Raw genomic sequence first — 23,286 nt, 5'->3', positions numbered from 1 at the left:
CAGCTAAGAAAGAATTACAATTCCCTCTGGAGCGTTTCTGTTGCAGAGCATTGTTAAGTTTAATGACTGTTTTTGAAACAGAGGAAAAAGTTGGTACCATCCACTGCAGGTCACTTCCTTGTTTCACATCATGCCTGGTGGTGAGCACACAGCCCTGGGTGGGATAAATGATTGCAGCTTCACTGACATCTGTGTGGCTACAGATTTGCACTGGGCGCAGACGTCATCCAGTTTTCTCTAAACAGTCTTTTAAATGTCAGCTTCCTGTGATGGAAGGCTGCATCAGACCAGGGCTGAAATTTCAGAGTTTCAGAATTCTTTCTTACTTTTTTTTTTTTTGTCTGCAAATGCCAATTGTATTTTCTGTTGACTTGATATTTTCAGGAATCTTTGATTCTTTTCAAGTTATATGAGTTCATCTCACAAGCGGTGGTGTACTGTTTATGGGTACCCATGGGGACTGTCTTCTTATGACATCAAATACTCTAGGGATTAGTATGCACACTTTAAGAACAAAATCTTTATATGCTTTCTGGATTGTATTCAATTGCAAAGAAAGCTATTGCTTAATTGAGATAAAATTAAACCTTATTAGCTGAAGTTATAATATTTTATAAGATATATGAGCTGCATCCTTAATGACTGATAATTGCAATGATTTTGGAAGTGTGACGTTCCTTTTTCATGATAGTAGAACTATGAAACAGGTTTAACGGCAGTGCAGCAGAAATAGTTTGTCCTTTAAAGGCTTAAGATGGGAAGCCATTCTTCATTTTTATCTTAACAAGCGAGAAAAACACTTTGTGTTTTTCTTCTAAGTACCAATGGACTGTCATGGGAAAATGTATGACTAATTTCTCTTTAGTCTCTGTTCTTGAACCTGATTTCCAATGAGGATTTAGGAGTTGAAAGAGGCATTCAGAAGTTAATTCAGCCATTTGGGAATCTTTAGTACTCCACCCATGTAACCTGGTGGACTCCTTCAGTTCTTTATCATGAGTTTCCATTGGTAGTGTCTGATAGTTACACAACAGAAACATACACTTACTTTTTTGCATATATTTATGTTTTAGGATTTAGCGTATGTCAGTTATGAAATGCTGAGCTGTTACATACTTTGATCACTCTGGATTTGTTTGTGGGTGTTTTTGTTTTTTTTTTTTTAAAAAAACAAACAATCAAAAGATCTGATTCCCTGTCCCTGATCTGGTAGAGGTGGACAGACTCCAGAAGCACCTCTGAAGTAGCAGGTGCTGCTCCAGCCCATGTCCCAGTGACTGAGGATCTCTGCCAGCTGGTGCTGGGAGATGCATGAACCCCAATGCGTGAACCCCATCTCTTGCTATCTGATTGAGCACCCTACTCACCACCCAGGAGACAGGGTGGTTACGGGGCTACACTTATTCCAGTCTAGTTTGCGTGAAGATGGCAGCAGTGTGGGGTGCTATGGAGGGTGGGGGTGGTCGGTGTTGCACTCCCCACTGCCATCATCTCTGCCTGGGGTAGTGCTACCCACCTGCACCATCCACCCCAAATGTTTTGTGGAGTGGGAGTGGGAGCTGGGAAGGAGATCACACTCACCCTGCAGCTGTACCAATGCTACAGCGATGGTAAGCACTTCATCTGACCTCTTGGGATTTCCAGATGTTGTTGGTTGCTCTGTTTTGGTATACTATGTCCTTTTCCCTTCCTTCTCCTCCTCTGTCAACCTAGAGAGATCACGCATGCCTTGCACAATAACTTCTCTGCACTTAATTCACTGACCTAAATCATCCAAGCAAGTGTGTATCTCCATATGACTATAAGCTTTCCTTCCTAATAGGCTTGATCATGCCGGAAGACTTTATAAGCCAGCAGAATGGATTTTGATCCCTCTTTGTTTTGGTTTTGGTGCAACACAGCTGTTAGGATGGTGCCTCAGCTCCATTAAGGACAAGCACTGTGTTTATCTTGGCTCCTGGTTCTCATTCACCATATGGCACCATGGCTTCGCTCCCATCTGTTACGGGAGACACTGTAGTAGTCCCGCATTTCTCTACATGACATTGATGTGCTACCGCACTATGCATAACCTGGTGTGTCAGGCATCTAGCTGTATGTACTAAACACAGATTTCCACACTGAAAACATAGTTTATGAAGCCTTGTTTAGTTTTTTGTCATGTCTCTGTGAGCTTTCCAGATTTCATTTCAGTCCAGGTTTTTTAATGCGAGTGGCTGTGGACTGTGCAGCTGAAGAAGGAGGCGAAGGAGTAGACATCAAAAAGGCTTCATCATTAAAAAACAAGGATTGCTTCAAATGACAGACATCAGCATGCAAGAGGCTGTGCTGGCCACCACGTTTCTGCTTTCTGTGCTCTGTGCCGGAGGTTAAAATCGTATTTATTTCTTCCACTTCACAAACGCTGGTGACTGACTGCAGAGCAGGTCAAAACCCAAACAATCTTCCTCTTAGGCAATGGCTAGAAATAACTTTGGGGCAGTATGAAATACTTCAGATAGATGTCCATATGACAACTTGGTATTCAAGCCATCAAGTTGTTTTACTGGCTAGCTTATCTTGGTTGTGATAGATCAAAAAAGACTATATCATAGACCTATAAAATTTTTGGAAAAGTATTACTACTGCTGTTGCTGAGAGGATTGTTTGTTTTCCTTCTGTGGCGTTTGCTAGCAGGAGTTACCTCATGTGTGTTACGAGGGTCCCCAGCTCTGCCCTTGGTTTTCTCCTTGGCCCGGGTATCCTAACCAGCTTTTATGCCTTTTCTTGTTCAAGGGTGTCAAAATCACATCTTCCTTTCAGCTGTTGCTTTTCTGCATGAAGGCGTTCAGAGGGAGCGGGGAAGAGTACTGCTGTGCCCTGCTGCCAAAATGCATGATACGTTCATGTGGGCTGACATGGGGCACTGGAAAGCCCAAGGTCATTCTTGCTCTGTGACCTCAGTAAGTTCCTGCTGTCTGTTGCTTTGCTATCAAAGACTTGGACACCAGTATATCTTTTTAGTTAAAAAAAATAATAAATACAGTCATTTCTTTGTAACTTAAAGCTAATCATCTGTTGGAGAAGAGAAGAGTAATAGCTCCTTTTAACCATCAATTCAGTGGGTCTTCAGAATAGATGGTGTTTGGTTTTCCGGCCATGCTATGCATGTGATAATGTCCTTCAGATGGGGTTGGGGCTTTGTTCATCTGAGAATCATCTGCTGAGAAGTGCATATGAAGTAGAAGAAACTTGAATTACAAGAGTTTGCATTCCCTAACAGGTTATATAGTGATCAAGGAGAGTAGCTGTACACGTACGTAACTCAAGGTCTTTAAGTGTTATGAAAGCTGCTGTGTGTGGCTTTATCCATCTACATAGAAGGATTTGCGTTAGTCTTCTGTTGATTCTTGCAGAATTTTTCCAGGCCTATGATGATGATTGTGCTATCTGGCAAAGCCCAGAGCTTTATCTCCTTTTCCACCCTTGGATATAAATTTCTGTTCTGTTCTTTTGCAGTGTGTGTGTGTGTTTACTTCATTTTCATTTTAAAAACAAGTAAGTGCCTGAAGGTGGCAGCTTAGTTGCTGGAACTGGAGAAGAACACAAGCAAGATGAAACCTGTTCTCACCATTGCATCCTTAATTTAATTAGTTCAAATGCAAGATCTTGGTTATACCTGACATTGTGTTGTGTAAGAGTCTTAAGCGTTGGAAAGTGTGAAGGACATTATGTCTCCTTTGCCTAAAGCATGAAAGGAAAAGGCCATTTTCCTTTTAAAAAGAAACTCCATAGCAGTTTGTGCTCTACATCAAAGAGAAATGTTTGGTTTCCTAATCTCTTCCAGACAGTTTGTAATACAAGTCCAAAGGCAATCTATAAGTAATAGCCAAAGTGATTTTCGCCCTCTCTCAAGTTCTCGCTTGCTAAACCTAATTGTGCTGGTTGTGTATTTTTCCAACGTGCAGCAGCCTTATATGATGGAGAGTAGATTTTGCTTTGGCATGTGGTACTGTGCCGTCATCCTCTTGGACCACCTCCAGGAGAGCACAGGTGACGGTTCTGCTAGGATCTAACAGCTGCTGTGTTTTTATTAGCCGTTCTGGCTGGTATCCTCTATGGTATGACCCACCCCTGAGATGCACTTTCTTTGGACCATGCCGTGGAGTTTCTTCTGTTCACCTTCTAAAATTTTTTCCCAATATCTTAAATTAAAAATGTCAAGGTAAACCTTTCAGTGTTCATTCTAATAATTGGTTTATTATCAGATTAACTCCATTTGAGTGGCTATAAGGGGCCTAGGATCCATATGGATCATCCAGGGACATCCATGCACTTCCCTGCGAAGGCTGTGGTCTGGTTTGGAATTCGTCCTGGAAAGAGCTGCATATCCAGCAAGAGCTTTCTCGGGGTCATGTCACGGCTTTTTCCCTCTTCCACACATTTCCAGTCTTCCCTATATGAAGTTCCCACTTGCTGTGGTTTTCATAGCATCCACACTCTGTCTGGGCTCTGTCCTGAGCAGAGGCAGCTCCCACCTATTTCCATCGCCCGGGTGGCACTGGTGGGGCACTTGCCCATTGCCAGGATTGCGCTTTCCTGGGAGGGAAGGAAGGAAGCAGAGCAAATGGCAGGCAGGAAAGAAGGCAGATGCAAGAAGTTACCTTGCTTCACGAATACCTCTCTTTTGTATTTGCTGATCCTTGGGCGTTTATGTAGCTAGGACCTGCTCTGCAAGGCCAGTGGGAGTGCAGCAGATGTGGTGTAAAGGCAGCAGTCCCCCATGCTGTTGGGAGACACTGCTTCTAACGACACTGTGCTGAGAATGAGAGAGACAGTTTCCCAAGCACTGCACTCATTGGAAAACTGCGTCTCTTTTTGCAAGGGCAGCACTCTGAGCATGGCTGCTAGAGCCTGATTTCCGTTTCCATTAATTACACCACTCCCTCATAAATTTCCCTTGCAGTTTCCCTTGGTAATACTATTCATCACCTCCTCATCTAAACTCTGGAGTTGGGGTATACAGGGACATGTAGGCAGCTGCTGTTTATATTTTAATGATACAGCTTGCTAAATGCTTCTGTGAGAAGAAAGGTGTTATAAATAATTCAGTGGAATTATTTTGTAGTACATATATGTGTATATCATAACCTGTTAGAATAGCATCGTGTCCCTTTATGCAGATAGGAAGCTGTCTTTGTACACTGCTGAACAATTTGGGATCTTAGGAACCTAAGGCTGTGACAGGCATTACGATATGAGGCATTAATGCCATTTCTAGGTGTTGGTGATTTCGTTCACAGAAGCGCTGTTCTCCAGTTCACTAGTGCATATTGTGTGATCTTGCTGCCATGGGAGCAATCGCCTTGTTCTTGCTGTGGCTGTTTTAAATGTGGAGATTATAAAAATCTCTTTGGTGCTTTTGTGAGAAGGGAGATGCAGTTGTTTTCATAGAATCATAGAATTGTCCAGGTTGGAAGGGACCTCTAAGATCGTCGAGTCCAACCATCAACCCAACACTGGCAAAACTGTCACTAAACCATGTCCCTCAGTACCACGTCTACCTGTCTTCTAAATACCTCCAGGGATGGCAATTTCACCACTTCCCTGGGCAGCCTGTTCCAATGTCTGATAACCCTTTCTGTGAAGAAATTTTTCCTAATATCCTTCCTAAATCTCTCCTGGTGCAACTTGAGACCATTTCCTCTCGTCCTATCACTTGTTACTTGCGAGAAGAGACTGACCCCCACCTCGCTACACCCTCCTTTCAGGTGGTTGCAGAGAGCGATAAGGTCTCCCCTCAGCCTCCTTTTCTCCAGGCTGAACAGCCCCAGTTCCCTCAGCTGCTGCTGACAAGACTTGTGCTCCAGACCCCTCACCAGCTTCATTGCCCTTCTCTGGACAAACAGGACCTCCCTGTTTGCTGGTTCCTCATCTACATTTTTGTAATGAAAATAAAAATCTTACCTTGCTAATGGCAAAACATGAAGACAATTTATAATCTATATTGTCTGCCATAGTACTTAGTTTTTCAGGGAGGGGACTAACATCTATTGCATCTTTTTTCTCCTTGGGAAAGAAAAGGTAAACGTGATCCTCCAAAGAAACATCATGTGCTGGCTGCCTTTGCCTGGAGTAAGAAACACTGCGGGGGAGAGGGGGGGCAGTGTGTGTGTTGGGTTTTTTTCTGTTTTTTTTTCTGGTAAGTATCTTTTAGAAGCAGGATGTTTTTTTCTAAATAAAATTCCCTCACAGGAGTAGCTAGGTTGGCCTGTTCAGATTTGATTTTTGCATACATGGGTCGAACTATAATGCTGTTTGTGGGTTTGCACTATAATTAAAGAATCTTCTACTTCGTTTCGGCCCAACAAGAGATACCAACTTGTTTTGATGAGGTGGCAGCAGAGGAAAAGAGTGGAAGACTAGAGAGAGAGAGATGATAGGGGACAAATAATATAGTGTGTGCTTTTGCAGTAAATATCTACATTTTTAGCATAAAGTAAATCTAAAGTAAATTCTATGTTACCCAAAATGCTGCTTTCTCTCTATTGTGCTGTCATATTTAAGCTCATGCATAATTAAACCTAAAGTATATGTTATTTTCTATTTGAAAGTATTTAACCAAAATAATAGCAGCTTTGGTAGGAAACTAGACTTGTTAGAAGAGACTTAGCAAGCGCTCTAATCCTGCGAGTGAAAGTACAACTTTGTCTCGTTCCAGCGTTGGATCAGGCTCCCTAGGAACAGGAGTGCTTTGACTTTGCTTGCTTCAGCCTTGATGGGGAAAGCTACAGACTTTTAAAAGACAAGTAATTCCTCATTTATTAATGCATACACTGATCTCTCTTGCCAAATTTCTGTCTGTTTCTAGATACTGAAAAGAGTGGTCAGCTTTTCTTAAAATGCTCAACACGTGTTGCTGTCTGTGCTCTTTTGAAAATCTCTCTGTCAATATCTCAAAGCAAAGGGAGAGAGCACTCTAAACCCATGGGCTTTCTTGAAATGCCTTGAAATATTTGGTTCCTGCTGTTTGTGGAAGGGAAACCTTCCCCTGTGGGCATTTTATTCCAGTCTTGGACGTTGCTTTGTCAGTTCGGACCCTGCTTCTTTATTCTTCCTTTTCTGTCTGATACTGGAAAGCGCCGGAGAAACTATTATGCACTGGTTGGACTCTTACTTTGATATGATCAAACTATTAAGCTCTTAAAAAGATCTGCTTGTTCTATTAAATAATTTTAATAACTATATGGAAAATTGTAAGTGTAGGATGATGAGAAATGGCTAAGACTAAGTATTTAGTTGTTACAGAGCTGTGAAGCACCTTGTTAATGGAAAGTGTTCAAATAATTGTTTATGTAGAAAACAATCATCAGACTTCTGAGATTTTTACCAGATATATTGCAGTCATGGTTAGCAGTATGTTAACTTCTGGGTGGTGAGACCTCATTGAGCGTATTATGCTATGGAATGGCCCGTGCTTTGTCAGATGGATGTATTTCGCTTAGAGAAAATGTCATAGGCAGCCTGCGCTGAAGAGCAGTTTCAGACAGTTAGTGTTGCTTTATCCAGAACTGACCATCCGTCCGCAGGTAGGCCAAGCAGCAATTGCAGTAAACATGTCTGAGCTGTAGTGGCAAAGCATCTCTACTCCCCGTGGCTTGGCCGTGTAGTCCCAGCGACTGCCAGACTGTGAAGAGGAAGACAGACAATACGAATGAGTGGAGCCGCTGTTGTATTTCTTTTACCCTAACTTCTCCTAAGCATCATAGGCTATGGAGAGTAGATGAATGTGATGCTCTGCGGGTTCAGCGGTTGCTCTGAATCAGTATTGATCCCACCACTGTGTTCTGCTACTGTATCTTTATATCCTTCTTTCTTACTATTCATACAAATACAGAAATCCTCTGCAAATATAAATTGGAGCAATTTTTTAAATCCAGATGGCAGTTTGGGTTGGCTGAGAACTGCAAGAATGGGGCCTTTTTATAATGTTATTGATTATTATATTTTTAACTGCAAGTATTTATTGTTGCACAAAGACAGTAAGTGTCAAGGAAAACAGTGAGAGTTTATTTATTTCCATCATAAGTAGTTTCTTTTTTTCCTTTAATCCCTAAAATTTGTACTGGTTTGTCCTTCGTCAAACCAGATCAACAGCAGGGCTATTCACTATAGATTTTGTCTTTGCAAAGGCAACTTCAGTGCCAGTGGAAACTATGAAAATGAATTTTCTGCCCTTTGTAAAAGCCATGACCTCTGCAATACCGGAGAGATGAACTGTGGATATGAAGGGAGCTCCTAGGAGTTTGCTGTACAACTGGTATGAGTAGTGATTGGGTCTGACCTGCAGCCATCTGAATTGTACTGGGGGCAAGCTGCTGTAATAGATAATCTAAATTGCAGCAGTGGTAAGTAGAGCTGTCCCCAGAGAAGAGAACCTTTGCCCCCCTCCCTTTCTTCATCCAGACAGTCCTCCGCTTCGGAGTGCCGCCTTCCAGGCTCTCCAAACCAAGGCTTGGTCTTTCCTTTCATCTTGGCTGAAATTAGCACCACAGAAGTCTCCGTGTTTTGGTTTTTGCTCCAAGTGGTTAAGGACTGTGCTTGCTGGCTGCTGTGTAGACTCATCACCTTAGAGCTGAAATACATACCAAGAGAATGGGTTAGAGGCAATGCAGCTTTTTTGGAGCGGTGCACAGGTGATGCTGTGATTAAATTAGCCAGAAAAGGAGGGAGGTGTTCCCTCTGTGTCACTGTAAAAGACCTCTCACTGCCTGGAGAAATTCCCAGGAGATGAACCTCTCCGGAGCCCAGGTAGCCTGCATGAATACCCAATTCACTGCCTGCTCACAGGGGCTAAGGACCACTTTCAGATCTTCCTGTACTGGTTGGAAAGGCTTCATCCAAATGGAAAGTGACTGTCTTGGAGGTACACACAAGTACTAAATCCATTGTGAAAACAGGACCTCGGAGGCACTGTGAACCACGGCGTTGGAACTGAATGAAAAATTGTATGGCACCATTGTCTTCCATCATTATACTCTATGGGACAGATTTGTTCTTTTAAAATCTTTTATTTAGCCTGCTAACATAGGGTTTCATTGTTGAATGGCAAGTTTCTGGTTAAATTGTAATATAGTGTCATAAACCTTAGAGGCAGCAACATTGTATTCTTTCTATCTGTGCAGAGCCTGTATTGCTATGGCACCGATCCAGAATTTGATAACACAAACAAACATAAATGATAAATCAGGAATATTTATCTAAGGGCTTATTTAGCAATAAAAAGAGCTGTTTAACTATATTTTCTTTTAATAATATATTTAGTGCTTTTTATTAAGTTGAAATATGCAGGGTCTGTTTTTCATTGCCGTGGTGTAAGGAGCTCCATCCCAGTATAAGTACTGTATTTCTTCTTCCTCAGCCTTCAAACAACACTTTTCTTGGAGACGCTAAAACTTGTGAGGTGAGAGCTGGAAAAGTCTCTCAGGGTTTTGCTAAGTCATGGAACTCATTTCACATAGTGATGCATGAAGGAGATGTAAAACTAATGACTGAGTACCTTAATAGGAGACTTTGCAGATGCAAGTATAGTTACATTCATATGGGGGGTGATATTTCTGTGTTCCCCCGTTCTCTTCAGGGAATGCATTTCATTTGCCGTGTGTGGAGGACAGCAGGAGGAGTAAGTGCTGCCATTTCTAGGAGTCTCTCGTGTCTGTGGTTTGTTTTGTAATTGTTTCTTTTTTTTGAATGTTACTGGTCTTACAGCACTCAGGAGGAGGAAGTACTGAAATGGTTTAGTTGTCATTATTTTTCTTCTGTTCTTTCTGCAATGTAGGCCTGACACTTCTCTTGAAATACAAACCCGATTTGTAGTCATCTTCAGTGGTCCCTGAAGCTGGCTTCCTTCCCTTTTGCTCTTAATTTCAGGTGTTGTCAAGTTGTGCCAGGAAGCAAGTGCAGTTGAGATGTTTGGTATCCAGAACTGAATGTCTTAGTAACATGGGTTTTGTTCAGTTTTATTACTTGGCGTCTTCTTTTAAAAGGAAGAACTAAAGGGGAAATACAAGGATCTCATGGGGAATGCTCAAAGAAGGGAACCTTGTGGACAGATCTCTTAGCCATAAAAGATCCTGACAGTTGTGCACTCTGCATGGCTTTCTGGGAGTCCTTCAGTGTCCAAAGTCTTGGAGAGTATGTAAAATGCACACGTCTTGGCGCACAGAACTCGGCCCAAGTTATACAGCCATTCCCGTACTCACTCTTTGCATGCTCCATTAAGTACAATTGGAGAAGTTTTTGTAGGACTGGTGCCAAAATGAGCTTTCTGTGGGTTGGAAAGAAAGGGGAACAAAGTAAATGCAAACAGGCTGCTCTCCCCCTCTGCCTGTGGGCTCCTTCTCTCTGCTACAAGACAACAGCTGTGAGGTGCCCAGGACCGAAAAGCTTTCTGAAAGATGTTGAGTTGCTTAATCAAATTCCCATGCTTTGTTTCAACCTCATGTAAATAAACAAGGTGTAGGTAAAAAAGCTTGTGTGTAATTTGAAAATAGAAGTGAAGGTAGATGTCTGTTTCAGGGGAGGTCATGATCATACAAACTTAGGCCACTTTCTCCTGGCAGAAGGGACGTTCTCAAAGTGAAGGTTTTGAGGTGGCAGAGGAGAGGTTTTGGAAGGACTTTATGTGAAGGAAACTCCAAATAATTGCAGCTAGTGACTGCAGTGTGGATTGGGTTTTCTTCTCACTTCCGTGGCCGCCTCCACATCCCCCCTTACCCTGGGAAGACTCCTGAAGGACAATGGGAAATGAACTGGCTTATACAAGAATTAATTTCAACACAGTGGTAACTCGGCAGAGAGAAAGGAAGTTATATGAGGCAGTGAAAGCAGACAAGGGAGGAAAGTGATCTAAATAGCAACACAAAGAAAATACTTGGGAATAAAAGTAATCATCAACTTGTACGGTAGGGTATCCAGCAGCCCTGCTGAGGTTGTGCATGATCAATGTATTTGTTCATTCAGTTACGTCTTGCACTACAACATTTTTAAATCACTGCTAGAGTTAAATTGATTTCTTGAGTTTTAAATAGTGCAGCGTAAATCTTCCACTCACACCGTGACCCAAGTGTCTCTGACTGCAAGTTAGTTGCAGTTTGCCAGTTCCACTTGATTTCATTTCAGACTCATCCCCGCAAGCCAAACCACAAAAAGAGCTTCCTGTCCAGTGGAAAATGAAATGCAAGAGGCAATCCTTTTGTTGCTAACGGGAGGTTGCAGGGAGCAGAGCTGGGTCTTGCTGAGGTTGTGTTTGGGCTTGGTTGACCATTTTGCCAATTAGGCAGAGACTTCTGGTTGCATTTAACTTCTGGTTAATGCTCTTAGGTCTGACTGAGGCTAGTAGTTTAATACCCAGGATAGTTATAAAGAGGCTTGTTGAGCAGCAGCCTGATGTAATAAAAGGTGAAGTGCTCAGACCGTTGCGTTTCTCAGGGCTGCGTTTCCGAAGGAGAGCTCTGCGTGCTGCCTTATTTATCCCGCACTGGCTATTTGGCCTCTGGAGACAGTGGGCTTTTTCTTGTTTGCTTCTGTTCCTCTCAGACCTTGCGAATTAAGCCATCAAGGTTATTTTTTTTTTTTCTCTTGCAGTACATTTATTTACTAAATCTTAAACTTAGCAAATGCCAATGTTTTTCCCCCCTCTCCCCCAGGCAATGTGAGTTGGTGAGGGGGCTGGTTGTGCGGGGTAAGGAGGGCTCCACTCCTGTGGTCACTCTGCAGAGGTTTTTGTCTTCTACTCCCGTCCCCAAGCACCATCAGCAGGAGGCCTGGCATAGGTCTGCTCTGGAAGGACTGGGTGCTCTTGGGTGTCTCGCTTAGAGCTGGGACAGGATCTCAGAGATGTGCCCTGCACTTGACGTGTCATCCGTGGTCATAGAATCATAGAATTGCCTGGGTTGGAAGGGACCTTTCAGATCATCTAGTCCAACCATCAACATAACTCTTGACAAAAACCATCACTAAACCGTATCTCCAAGCACCACGTCTACCTGTCTTTTAAATACCTTCAGGGATGGTGCCTCAACCACTTCCCTGGGCAGCCAGTTCCAATGCTTAATAAGCCTTTCGGTGTAAAATTTTTTCTGAATATCCAGTCTAAACCTCCCCTGGTGCAACTTGAGAATGTTTCCTCTTGTCCTATTGCCTGTGGATGAGTAGTTGTATTTTCAGGCAGTAGATTCCGAAGTGCTTTAGCAAATGCGGATTTACTGGAAAATGAAGGCAGCAGCTGAGGAGAGCTTGTGCCCAAAACCACTGCCCACCTGAGAGCAGCAAGTCAACTCCCAGGCAAAATGATGTTGATACACCCACACACCGGACCATTCTACACCAGGGAAACATCTGCCCCCGGTGAGGAAGGGATAAAAATAATCAGAAACCCCAATTAAGAAAAAACAATGCTGGCGGGCCCCCAAGGCACTATGTGGGAGGCAGAACCCACCGGCACTCTGGTCCCTGAAGTGTTTGTCCTGCTTGGTGTCTGAGGAATGAGAGGTCCTTTGTGAGTGAGTTGTGCCCTCTGTCAGAAAAGCCCCATGCCCGAGATGCTGCCCTGGCAGATGTGGGACTGGACGTTGGGACACCCACCCTGGACCATGGTAACTCATCTGCTCTGCCTGCTGCCATGTTAAAGGGCTTTCCTGGGCTAGCTCAGAAGCAGCAGTGAAATTGGTAATATGTTTTTCTTTCTACTGGGGATGAGCATTTTTCAAGAAAAGGCATTTTCATAGTGCCCCAACTCTTCTTCACCTGCTCCAGCTACCTGGAAGCATGGAGGCTGTAAAACCTGGAAAAATAATGATTGGTTAAAAATAACTAGGGCTCTTGTGTCCTTTAAAGGGATTCAGTTGGAGGATTGAGTTATGTCCAAAGTCATTGCCCCGCACTATCACTTTACACCTTACTTGTGTGGTGAACCCTTTCTGGGACTGAGCTAAGGCAGGATCTGCTGCACGGCCACAGCTGAGAAACACGTGGGAAAATAAAGACACCTGTGAAGGGCTGCTGTGAGCGTGGCTGTGGGGACAGAGGGAGGGAGGCAGGGGAGGAGCAGCTGCTGCCCAGCGGTAGTTTTTCCAAAGGAGTTCTGAAGATGTAAAGAGTTGAATGCATTTCTTGCTGGGCTTCTTTATTATTTTTGTTTTCAAGGGGGAAATTTAGCATTGTTTCAAGACTTAGGTTCAGCTTTGTTCCCACTAAAGGAGTCAGATGCTGGCTGTTGACTTAACTACTGAAGAGGTGCTGACACTTCCAGTTTTTTCTGGGGCTACTCTTTGATTCCTTGGAATAAATCAGACATTAACTACTGATCATTTTTTCCCTCCCTCCTAAATCGGAGGGCAGCTGTCAGAGCTGATGGTTATTTTCCATTAAATGGTTGTCCGGCTAGTCTGTTCTCCCTCTGAATTTCGTCTCTAAAATAAAACAGTTCTTCACATATTTCTGTAAGCCACGTTACTGCATTTACTTAGTACTTCTGTGTGCTGAGGAGCCCTGCGGTTCCCACAAAGACCCTTGTGTTTTTGCTGCGAAGGCTTTGGCTGGATGGCGGGCAGTGTGGGTGAGGAAGCAGCGACAGGCAGAGGGAAACTGTGCAGCCTTTTTCCTTAACTGAGTCAGTTTGTTGGGTCTTACTTAAGCAAACGTTGCCTGAATGCAGTTCACGGTATTTGCTCAGTGATCCAGTGGAATGTCTGGGATATTTTTGTTTTTCCTCCAGAGCCAAAAAGCAGTTCTTGGCTCTGAATCCCAGCCTAAGGCAGAGTCACCGCGCCTGAGGGCGAGGAGAGCCGAGCTGCTGCGGTGGGGCGGCGAGACGGGCACCCTGGCTGGCACGGAGCGCTCCCTCTGCACCAGGAGCTGGCTGTGTTAATTACAGATGTTCAAATGTCTCTACAGCTAAATTTGCTTTTGCTGAAATTAAAGATGTGCCATGAGTGACTGAGCCTGCTGTAGGCCTGTACCACTCATATCCTAGCTCCTCTGTGGATAAAAAAACATCCATTTTCAGTGCTCAAAGCTGTGTGACTTTCTCTCCTCCCTGGCCCTCCCCGGCCACCCAGCGTGGGAGGCATGGTGGGCTTTGTGCATGCTGCCATTGCAACGGAGCTCTGTGATGGCTGCCTTGTCTCCTGCCCGGCTTTCCAAATGCTGCACTGTGTCGCCTGGCCCTGAGGGACCGGCAGACGTCCTGGTGGGTCCTGCCAGGCTGCCCAGGACTCCTCTCAGAGAGTCTTTCCAGAGCTTTGTGACCAGGGATGGGAGGGTAACAGGCTGCGTGAAGGCGAGGAGTTCCAGGTAGCAGTGGCCATGGAGAAACAAGCCCTTTTAGTCTTATTTTTTCTTATATTCTTATGATGAGGTGCTGTTTGGGACCCACCAGTACCATATCTAATGCAATCTTCTGATGCATTTTGGAGGCACTGGAGGATGTGGGGTTGTATCCAGACAGCTTTGGACTTCTCCAAGCCTGGTGCCTGGTGGTGTGGCCAGCTGCTGCCACTGCTGGGCCACAGGGTAGCCCAAGCACAAGTTTTCTGAGCAGCAGCTTCTCGCGGTGTTTTCCAGCCCTGGTAATTACGGAGAGATCAAGCTTGCTTGGTTCTGGCCTTGACAATACATTGCACGGAGGCTGGGTGAAGCTTGAGCCTTCTTGTCTTGTGTGTGCTTTTGTATTGCTAACCCAGAGAGTGTCTGCATGTTTATCTGTCTTCAGTGCCAATTTGTTAACAAGGCACGTACGCATCCTCCAAAACCTGTCTGGCTGCTCCTTTCTTCAAGTCTCCTCTGTATTCCTCTTAAATATTTTTGCAAGTTTATGCAATCTTTAGGCTGGTCCTTCTTGCTTGGCCGGGACAAGCTGACGGTTTCCTGGCTGAGTGGAGAGCCTGGACCTTTGCATCCTGACACAGACCTTTCCGATCGTTTTTTCATTAGCACATGCCCTGAAGTTGCCACAGGAGAAATTCTTCTGATTTCAGGAAGAAAAAGTCACATTACCTCTGCTTGCATCACCTTTAAGTGAGGGATATCTTACTGTCTAGAATCAAACATAATCAGTTGCAACTAGACCAGATTTGAGACTAAAAGAATGTTTATTTTAAAACACAGATCAACCAAAGAGACAGTCACCTATTATGGAGTCCTGTGTGCATACGTGTTCCCATGCCAGACTCCTGTGCCAAGAGAGCATCTGCCCTCATGTAATGTAATAATTATGGATCGTTACAACTTGGATCTGCTTTCTTGGAGCAATGATAGTCTGTGGACTGGGGATAGGGAACAGAGGGAGAAAAAGAAATTGGGCTGCCTAACTTTAGGTGCCCAGCTAAAGCTCATGAGTTAGGAGCAGTAAGGACTGATGGTCCACAGGGGAGTCCTATCTGAAGGCAGATCAACACATGCAGGAGCTAAGCTGTTCTCTATCTCATGTGAGCTGCGAGTAAACGATGTGAGGCCAATGGTAAAGAAAATAATTGAGTATGGAAAGTAACACCCTCTTATTACTTCTGACAAACTGTGCTGTGCTAGAAGTGAAAATGTCTATGGCAGCTTCTATATTGGTCTTTTCAAAGTTGGTAAGCTCTTGAGCCCAGTTATTAAAAGATATTTTCACTGTTACTCGACTGAAGGGGTTGAAAACAACATCAAAAGACTCAAATGTTTTCATGTGTCCAGGACAGTGCATGAAAGATGACATCGATTATCTTCATGTCCTTTGAGATGAGACATCTCTATGTGTCAGATGGCTGAAGCTGTGTTCTGAAGGGGCAAAGGCACAGCATTTTTCAGTTGAGGACGGTTTTGTAATATTGAGGCTGGTGTTGGCAGGTCTCTAGGGTGAAATAAGGAGCTCTTCAGAGCATCTTGGCTTTTGCTAAAGGTTTGAGTGTTTGCAAGCACAGAAGTGCTGAAACTACCAGTGTATTTTATGTCATGTTGGGTGACAGTGGCTTGTCAGGGAGCAAAGGATCGGATGGAAAATGCCAGTTTGCTGTAGAAAGGCTGGAAAGAATGTGGATAATTTTTAACATGCACAAGAAGCTGTTGCTAGTTGTATCTCCCATAAATCCATGGGAAAGATGGAACACACAAACCAAAGGACTGAAAGTGCCATAAAGAAATATATTCCTACCCCTGCAAGAAGATATGATATGAAATGCCTTTGTTGCTTAGAGGTTAACATAGTGGCATTGAGCTGGCTTTTCCATTTCTTTTCTCTTAAAATACAGTGTCTAAAAAAAGTAAAGGCTGCAACAGCTTGATTGTAATTTACACGTTACAACCAACCTGTGGCTACTCTGCCTTGCACTGGGGCTAGAGGGGAGGTAACATGGCTACTGGCCTCAGTCTGTATAGGATGACACTTGCTTTATAGGACATGCTGTGCTGTCACAAGTAAGTCATCTTCCTGGACTGATGTTTGCTGCCAAGTGACCTCTGTCCAGTGTTTCAGAGGAAGGAAAAGCATTATTCAGCGCTGGTGAGCTTTGGCTGGTGGTCAGAGATGTATTATCACAGACGCGGCTTTCAGCCTGAGCTGTGGCTATTGCCAGTACTTGTCAATGATGACTCTCTAGTTAGTAAGGCTACACAGTTGATTCTGTTCAGGCACTTCTTCAGTGTGTGTCTGCACATGCAATAGTAATGACGATGTCTTTCTGTGCCCTTCACATCTGCTTCTTATGAGTGTTAAAGATTAAATTCTTTTTTTAATTATTTTTATACTTCTGCTGGCTTCACACTGATGAGACACCATTGATTTTAATGGAAAAGACCACTAGTGGGAATTTTTGCCTCAAAATAATTTTCTTCTCCATCTGATAGTGGAAGGAATAATCTGTTCTTTGATCTTTGATTGGCAAACTTGGAAATCAGAAAGGAAGATGGATGTACTATAATAGCTTTATTCTAATGATATCTGTGGTCAGTGGTTTCTGGGCATTTAAATAAAAGCAGGTGTGCTGTGAGACGTGATGAGGTAGGAGCCAAAATTCAGGGAGCATTGCTTGTGGAATAACCTTGTAACTGAGAGCTCAGGGAGAAGTGCCCTATAAATCCATTTTTTGCCAGTTTTAGTTCATACTGGCACCGTCCCTGCAATTATGCAAATGTTAATATCTAAGTTATGAAATTGGCCAGCTCCAGATGCATTGATATGTAATGGATAACTTGTAGATGATACTTAATCATGAAGAAAACTTTGTTCTGAACAGGATGCTGCCTTCTTTGTGTCAAGTATTCGAGGTGTCTCGCCAGCCCCTGTATCCCTGTTCTGTATTTAGCAGGGGACAATGAAGTGATGAAATGTTAGACATCTGTCTTCACTAAGAGCTTCAGTAATGCCACCCTTGTGAAATGTTTGTATCTCAACTAGGAAAAAATATGATCATTTGTTTAAAAAGGAACAAAAAATAACAACATTAGTAGGTGTTGATGTTTCTGTGTAAGACATAGTACAGGAGAGACTCTAAACCAGATGTTCTGTTTTTTCTCTCTCCTGTGAACTCCTTGTTGTAATGTCTAAGCACCGTATAAATATTTATGAGTGTGTCCTCAAAGGAAAATGAAATTTATATAATGGAGATGCAAAGTGGTGTTAAAGGAAGCAACTTTCAAAGGTTCCTGCAGAGTTATACTGTGACAGAACTGGGACAGTAAATCAGACCATTACGTCCCATTTTGGTAAACAAGCTGTCATCCCATCCTTCTTATTAGTTACTTTTGCCTTGGCTGCTTTCAGAGTAATTCAGTGCTTTTCTTTGTAAAATACAAATACTTTATTTGTAAGGAAATACATTCTTTTCTGTAACTTCACACTTAGGCAGGCCACGCACGGATTGGTGGCCAACAGGGGGTTGCAGGTAGCGGCAGGGAAGGAACAGAGAGAACATGAAACTCCATTTACACTCCCGTGTGACAGCCCGCTACAGTCTTGCTCCTCAGCTGCCGGAGGTGTCCCGGGCATCACTTGGGAGTCGTCCATGCTGAGAAGCTGATGTTCTGTGTGCTGGGGGTGAATTTGCAGCACGGAGCTCAGCAGCACTAACTGCCTGGGAAGACCCATAATAATGCTTCCTACGTGGGATGTAGCTGCCTTTGCTTTCCTCTCGTCTCCCATTCGTCACGCCGTTGTGACAGGGCAGCTCACATGCTGTCAACAGCTTCCTCTTGCAGACAAGCCCGCAGTGAAACAATTCCCTGCATTGACTGTTGGGCACTAACGAGAGGCGCGTATTTCCGCGTGCTCCAGGTGATAGCGGTCCTCTCCAAACAGCGGCTGGGAGGACGAAACGTTGCGGTGGTGGCAGCATCTCACCTGTGGCCGGGGATTCAAAACTGTGTGTTTGGGCAGTGACAAAGTGCATAAGCAAGATGGTAATTTTCTGTTCCTCAGGGTTTAAAGGCTTTGTGCAAATCTCTTTGAAGTCAGTGAAGGACTTCTGTTACTGCAGCAGGCGTTGAATCTGACCCCAAATGCTCAGTTAATTTACAGTGTGCGCTAGTCTTTTGTTAGCTGCCTCGTGAACGTGAAACAGTGCTGAGTGAACCTTCGGAGAATATGTTGAATGTGCAAATTTGCGCAGTGATCTTGATCTTTTCAAAGCAATATGACTGTGGATATATGTTGAAATACCCCCCAGTATGTTGCAGACACATTCCTCTTTGGTCTTGTACGTGCTGTTTGTGTGTGTTTAGTTGGCACTATGAGCTCTGAGGTTTTCTTTTAAGTTATTCTACAGTACTTTAGGGAACTCAATTCTCATCACTAATAAAATAAAATAAAGCAAAACACTGGTAGGTCTTGCCTTGTTAACAATTCTAGCTGTTGTGTTTCCCATATTCCAAAAAATATAAAGCTTTATAAGATTTAACATATTCCCAGTGCAAAGCATGAATATTTATAGGTAAAGAATAAGACTTCCCATTTTGAAATGTCAGTGCTATGAAATTGCTTTTTTGGCAGGCGTGATTAAGCCACATGGACTTCCAATAATGTTTTGTAAGCTTTTTCCTTAATTATGGCTTAATTTAGGTCTCTGAGTTTAACAAAACCTATGAAGCTTGCAGCAAAATATTTTTCTTGTGGAAAATGTTGTTTGCACGGAGTACAAATCCTGTATTCCTTGTGGGTATGATTTTTTCAGTGTGTTTAAATGTGGAAATCCCATATTTTTTCTTTACGTTTCTTAGAGCATATACAAAATAAAAATAGCCGATACTGTGTGTTTAATATAGAATTTTGAAGAAATTAGTTTGGAAAGTGCATGTGATTACTTTTTTTCTCCACATGCCTTGAGTAAAATGCACATGAGGTTATAAGACATCAAGCAAGAGGCACAAGATTCTGTCTTAAGCAGTTACTGCTGCAAGAGACAAATTAGAAGCAATTTTGTTTTCATAAAGTTGTTCTTAAGTGCACTGTTCTGACAACAGCAATAAATAGCATAATTTGCATAATTGTATTTATGTGGCATTGATCTGTCTTTTCCAGAGAAAACACCTTTTCCCAGATAAAATAATCTTCCATTCAGCTGTAAGTGGAAGAAAGCCTCTTCAGCAACTGCACAGATTTAGGGGAATGTTTCTGCACAAGCTTAATACAGAATTTTAGAATTTTGATATAGACCACTCAGTGAATTTGATTTTTGGTCAACAAAATACAGTAAGGGCACTAAAACCACCTTGCTTTCCTATGCAGGTTGGGTAACCGGATATTTACTCAAAAGAGCTAAACAGAAAAGCACAGAGATGATGTGATTAAACTAAAGTAGATTTATTACTGGACTTTTTAACAGCATATTTTCTTAAATTGATGTAATAAATGTCTCAGCCCTGCTCAAAGATAGATTTTTGAACAGCTTTGAGCCATTCCTGGCTTATTACTTAAGTAGAAACAGCAGAATTGGTGGAAAAACAGGATCATTTTGGAAAAAAACATTCAAACAGTTTAAAATCCTCTGCCATGATAATGCTTTTCTGACCCCTGCAGCCTTGCGTTATCAAACTGAGGATGTCTTAGTCTCCCTAATATTAATGTTTGAAATATGGTATAAATAAATAATCTGAATAAAGTAGCAAGAAAAAAAATATGGTTAGCATCAAAGCTACCTGGAGCCTGCTCCACTGGCACTTAGACTTGCTAATGTGAGCTTAGAGGTACCATCATGGGTTCTAAAGCTGGCCTTTCCGGTGGAGATGAAGAAAGTTAAATCCATTGAAACTCAGAGACATTTTTAACATCTGGGTTTGAATGGTGAAGGTCAGCATCTGAAAAAGCAAATATCTGGAAAGTGGTTTGAAAACTTTTTTACTAAGATGATGGGGAAATTGGGGAGTTTGCGGCGGGGGGCGGGGAAGGGGGGGTGAGGGGAGCAGGTACGTGCTTTTATTTTCCAGATAAAGGAAAGTTCCCAGGGATGGCAGAAAACACCACTGGAGTCTGCTGTCTGTGTTTCACCTGTTGTTGCTCTTCTTTGCAGGTTACGTACTTGGGTAAGGTTTCCACAACAGGGATGCAATTTTTGTCAGGCTGCACAGAGAAACCAGTCATTGAATTATGGAAGAAGCACACGCTCGCCAGGGAGGATATTTACCCAGCTAACGCCCTTCTGGAAATTCGCCCTTTCCAAGTCTGGCTGCATCATCTGGACCTCAAAGGCGAGGCGACAGTCCACATGGATACCTTTCAGGTAGCACGTATAGCCTACTGCACTGCTGACCACAACGTCAGCCCAAACATCTTTGCTTGGGTCTATCGGGAGATCAACGATGACTTGTCGTACCAGATGGACTGCCATGCTGTAGAGTGTGAGAGCAAGCTGGAGGCCAAGAAGCTGGCCCATGCCATGATGGAGGCCTTTAAGAAGACTTTTCACAGCATGAAAAGCGATGGCCGGATCCACAGGAACAGCTCATCAGAGGAAGTGTCTCATGAATTTGAATCTGACGATGGCTGACTGAACTCGTTCACGGTTCAGCAAAGGCAGAAATGGCCTAGGGAATGAGAGCTGATAGATGAATAAGCAACAATTGAAACTGGGGAATGAAAGGACTGCCAAACACTTGTCTGACCAGCTTTTTAAATCAAAAGAGCAATTCAGTACCTACAGATATGCATCATTAAAGTAATTACGTTACATTGAAATCTGCTGCTGTTGTAAAAGTGAGAAAAAAGCTCCCTGCCCCACCTCTCTCACCCACCCATCACTGTCCCTCTCTCATCTCTGTAGTTCAGGTGCATACCATGAAGTAGAGTCATTCCTGTTTGTCTTATAAGACTGGTCAGGCAATTTTATTCGTGGCTCCTCTGGCATTCCTGGCTGGGGGCTGAGGCTGATGCACAAGAGCAAGTAGACCTGGAACGCCCTAATGGTTCCCGAAGAATCTTTCTCCATGATGCATCACAAAAATCCTTTGACCATACGTAGGCTAAGACGGCCGTACATAGCCTTTTAGACTAATGGCCTGGCATTCTGCAGTTAATTCACATTTCACAGATAAAAAATGGAAAGAAGATGCTTGTATGTACACATTATATCATATGCTATCCTTTATTTTATTCATTGTACCTATTTTCTTAATATACCTGCTGTCACATCTTTCACCCAGCGCCAGTAGTTGCAGTTTCAGTCTGTATACTGCAAGATACCAAAAAGGGGTGGGCAAAAATACTCCGCGATGGCCAGGGGTACAGCGAGCCAGCACCACTATCTGTGTGTTTTCCAACCCTGATGTGCTCTGCAGGAGCCGGGGGGCCCACTGGTAAGAGTTGAGGGACACTTGGGTCTGTCAGTGTTTGAACTGTGACTTCTCATCAACCTCAGGTCTGGAGTGATGTGTGAGCATGGTAGCTTCAACTCCGTGTTACTGGCCTCCGCATTGCTGGTCGAGTGGCCCTGGTGGGATGGAGCTGGTAGTGCCTCATCGCACAGCCAGGGCTGTGTTACTGTAAAGATCAAAGGAAATGGTCCCAAAGGAGTCAGGTTTGAACATCTGTTCTGGTTGAGAAGCTCATGTTAAGATTCCCCTATCTTTCCTTGTTCATAGATATACAGAGTCATGCCTTTCTTAAATGCAGATGTTTAATAAAACTCAAATAAAAGGAAAAATCTTGTTTCACTTGATATTTTTTAAGGCCAAGAGCAGATCAATAGTTTGCAAGTAATGCTGCTCCTTTATACAATTTTGTTCATAATTATGGTAATGTTAGGGGCACTAGGGCACCTTACAGAAGCCTTAAAAGAAAGCTAATCGAAGCAGATAGCTCCGTGTCTGTGTTTTGTGGGTCTCTGTGTTTGTATGTGAGAGTGTATGTGTGAGTCCAGTGTTAAAGCATGTAGATTGAGCATGGAGACATATTGAGGAGGGCCCACACCTCTCGAGAAAATGCTTGTTGCTTTACAATGTATGTAAACTGTTCTCCAGCATAAGTGCATTCATACTTTAATAAAAAAAAATGTTTTGAGTTAAAGCTTGGGAGTTTTAAGCTGTCTTTCCAATGCAGACTCTGTGGTTTTGTTTTATATGTGTGGGTTCAGTGTTCTTTCGTTTAGTGGAACGAAAATGTTTGTTTATTTTCCTTTACCATTACATCAGTTTCCATGAGAATTACCTTTAATATTTTAAAGTTATTTTCTTTTAAATATTTAGTTAAATTATTGCTGTGAGATTTTATTTTTTTAAAACTTTGCTGTGTGTGGATATGATTTATAATTTCTGCTTTGCAGGAGGTGGCAGAGATACCCCTCCACACGCCTGGCCAGCTGAAATGGGCTCTGGGAGCTGAGTGGGAGCAGTGTCTTGCTGCAATTAGAGAAATCGCCGAGTGGCTCGGGTGTGGCATTAGATGGTGGGATGGGGAATAAAACAGCAAGCTGGCAGCTTCCGGAGCTGTTTCTGTCTGAATCTTTGGATGATCCATTGTTTCCAGATATAGCTCTAAAAATGATTTCTTTTTTCCTTCCCACAACACTCATTTGCAAGTGGAGGGTCATGTATGGGCTATATGCTGGACAAAAAAACCCAAACCAACCCTGAGTCCTGCTATGTATGTATCTGTCTTTTTGACCAAAGGCAAAAGTAGTCAAAACTTCCTTCATCTGTTGACGAATTATTGTTTTTTGGTCAGAGCTGTAATCATGTGTTAGTTTCTTTACTTGTTTGGATGCTTTGCCACCAAAGCTGCTGTGAATCAGCGTGTGAAATCCCGTTTCATCCTCTCAGCCAGATGTCCCTGCCGACAACAGA

At 43.1% G+C, this 23,286-nt stretch overlaps 1 protein-coding gene across 2 annotated transcripts in view; it reads left to right on the top strand.

Moving 5' to 3' along the window:
- PID1 (phosphotyrosine interaction domain containing 1) overlaps positions 1 to 22,722 on the top strand; it is a 90,216-nt gene extending 67,494 nt beyond the window's left edge. For both annotated transcript variants that reach the window (XM_054206852.1, XM_054206853.1), the window contains exon 3: positions 20,520 to 22,722. In XM_054206852.1, the coding sequence (XP_054062827.1) occupies positions 20,520 to 20,996 (477 nt within the window). In that variant the 3' untranslated portion in view covers positions 20,997 to 22,722. The remainder of the gene's footprint in view (positions 1 to 20,519) is intronic.
- Positions 22,723 to 23,286: the final 564 nt, after the last annotated feature.

Source organism: Rissa tridactyla, chromosome 6 (genome assembly GCF_028500815.1).
Source record: "Rissa tridactyla isolate bRisTri1 chromosome 6, bRisTri1.patW.cur.20221130, whole genome shotgun sequence".
Lineage (NCBI taxonomy): Eukaryota > Metazoa > Chordata > Aves > Charadriiformes > Laridae > Rissa > Rissa tridactyla.
The sequence above is the reverse complement of the archived record's forward strand: the minus strand, read 5'-3'. Positions and strand labels throughout refer to the sequence as shown.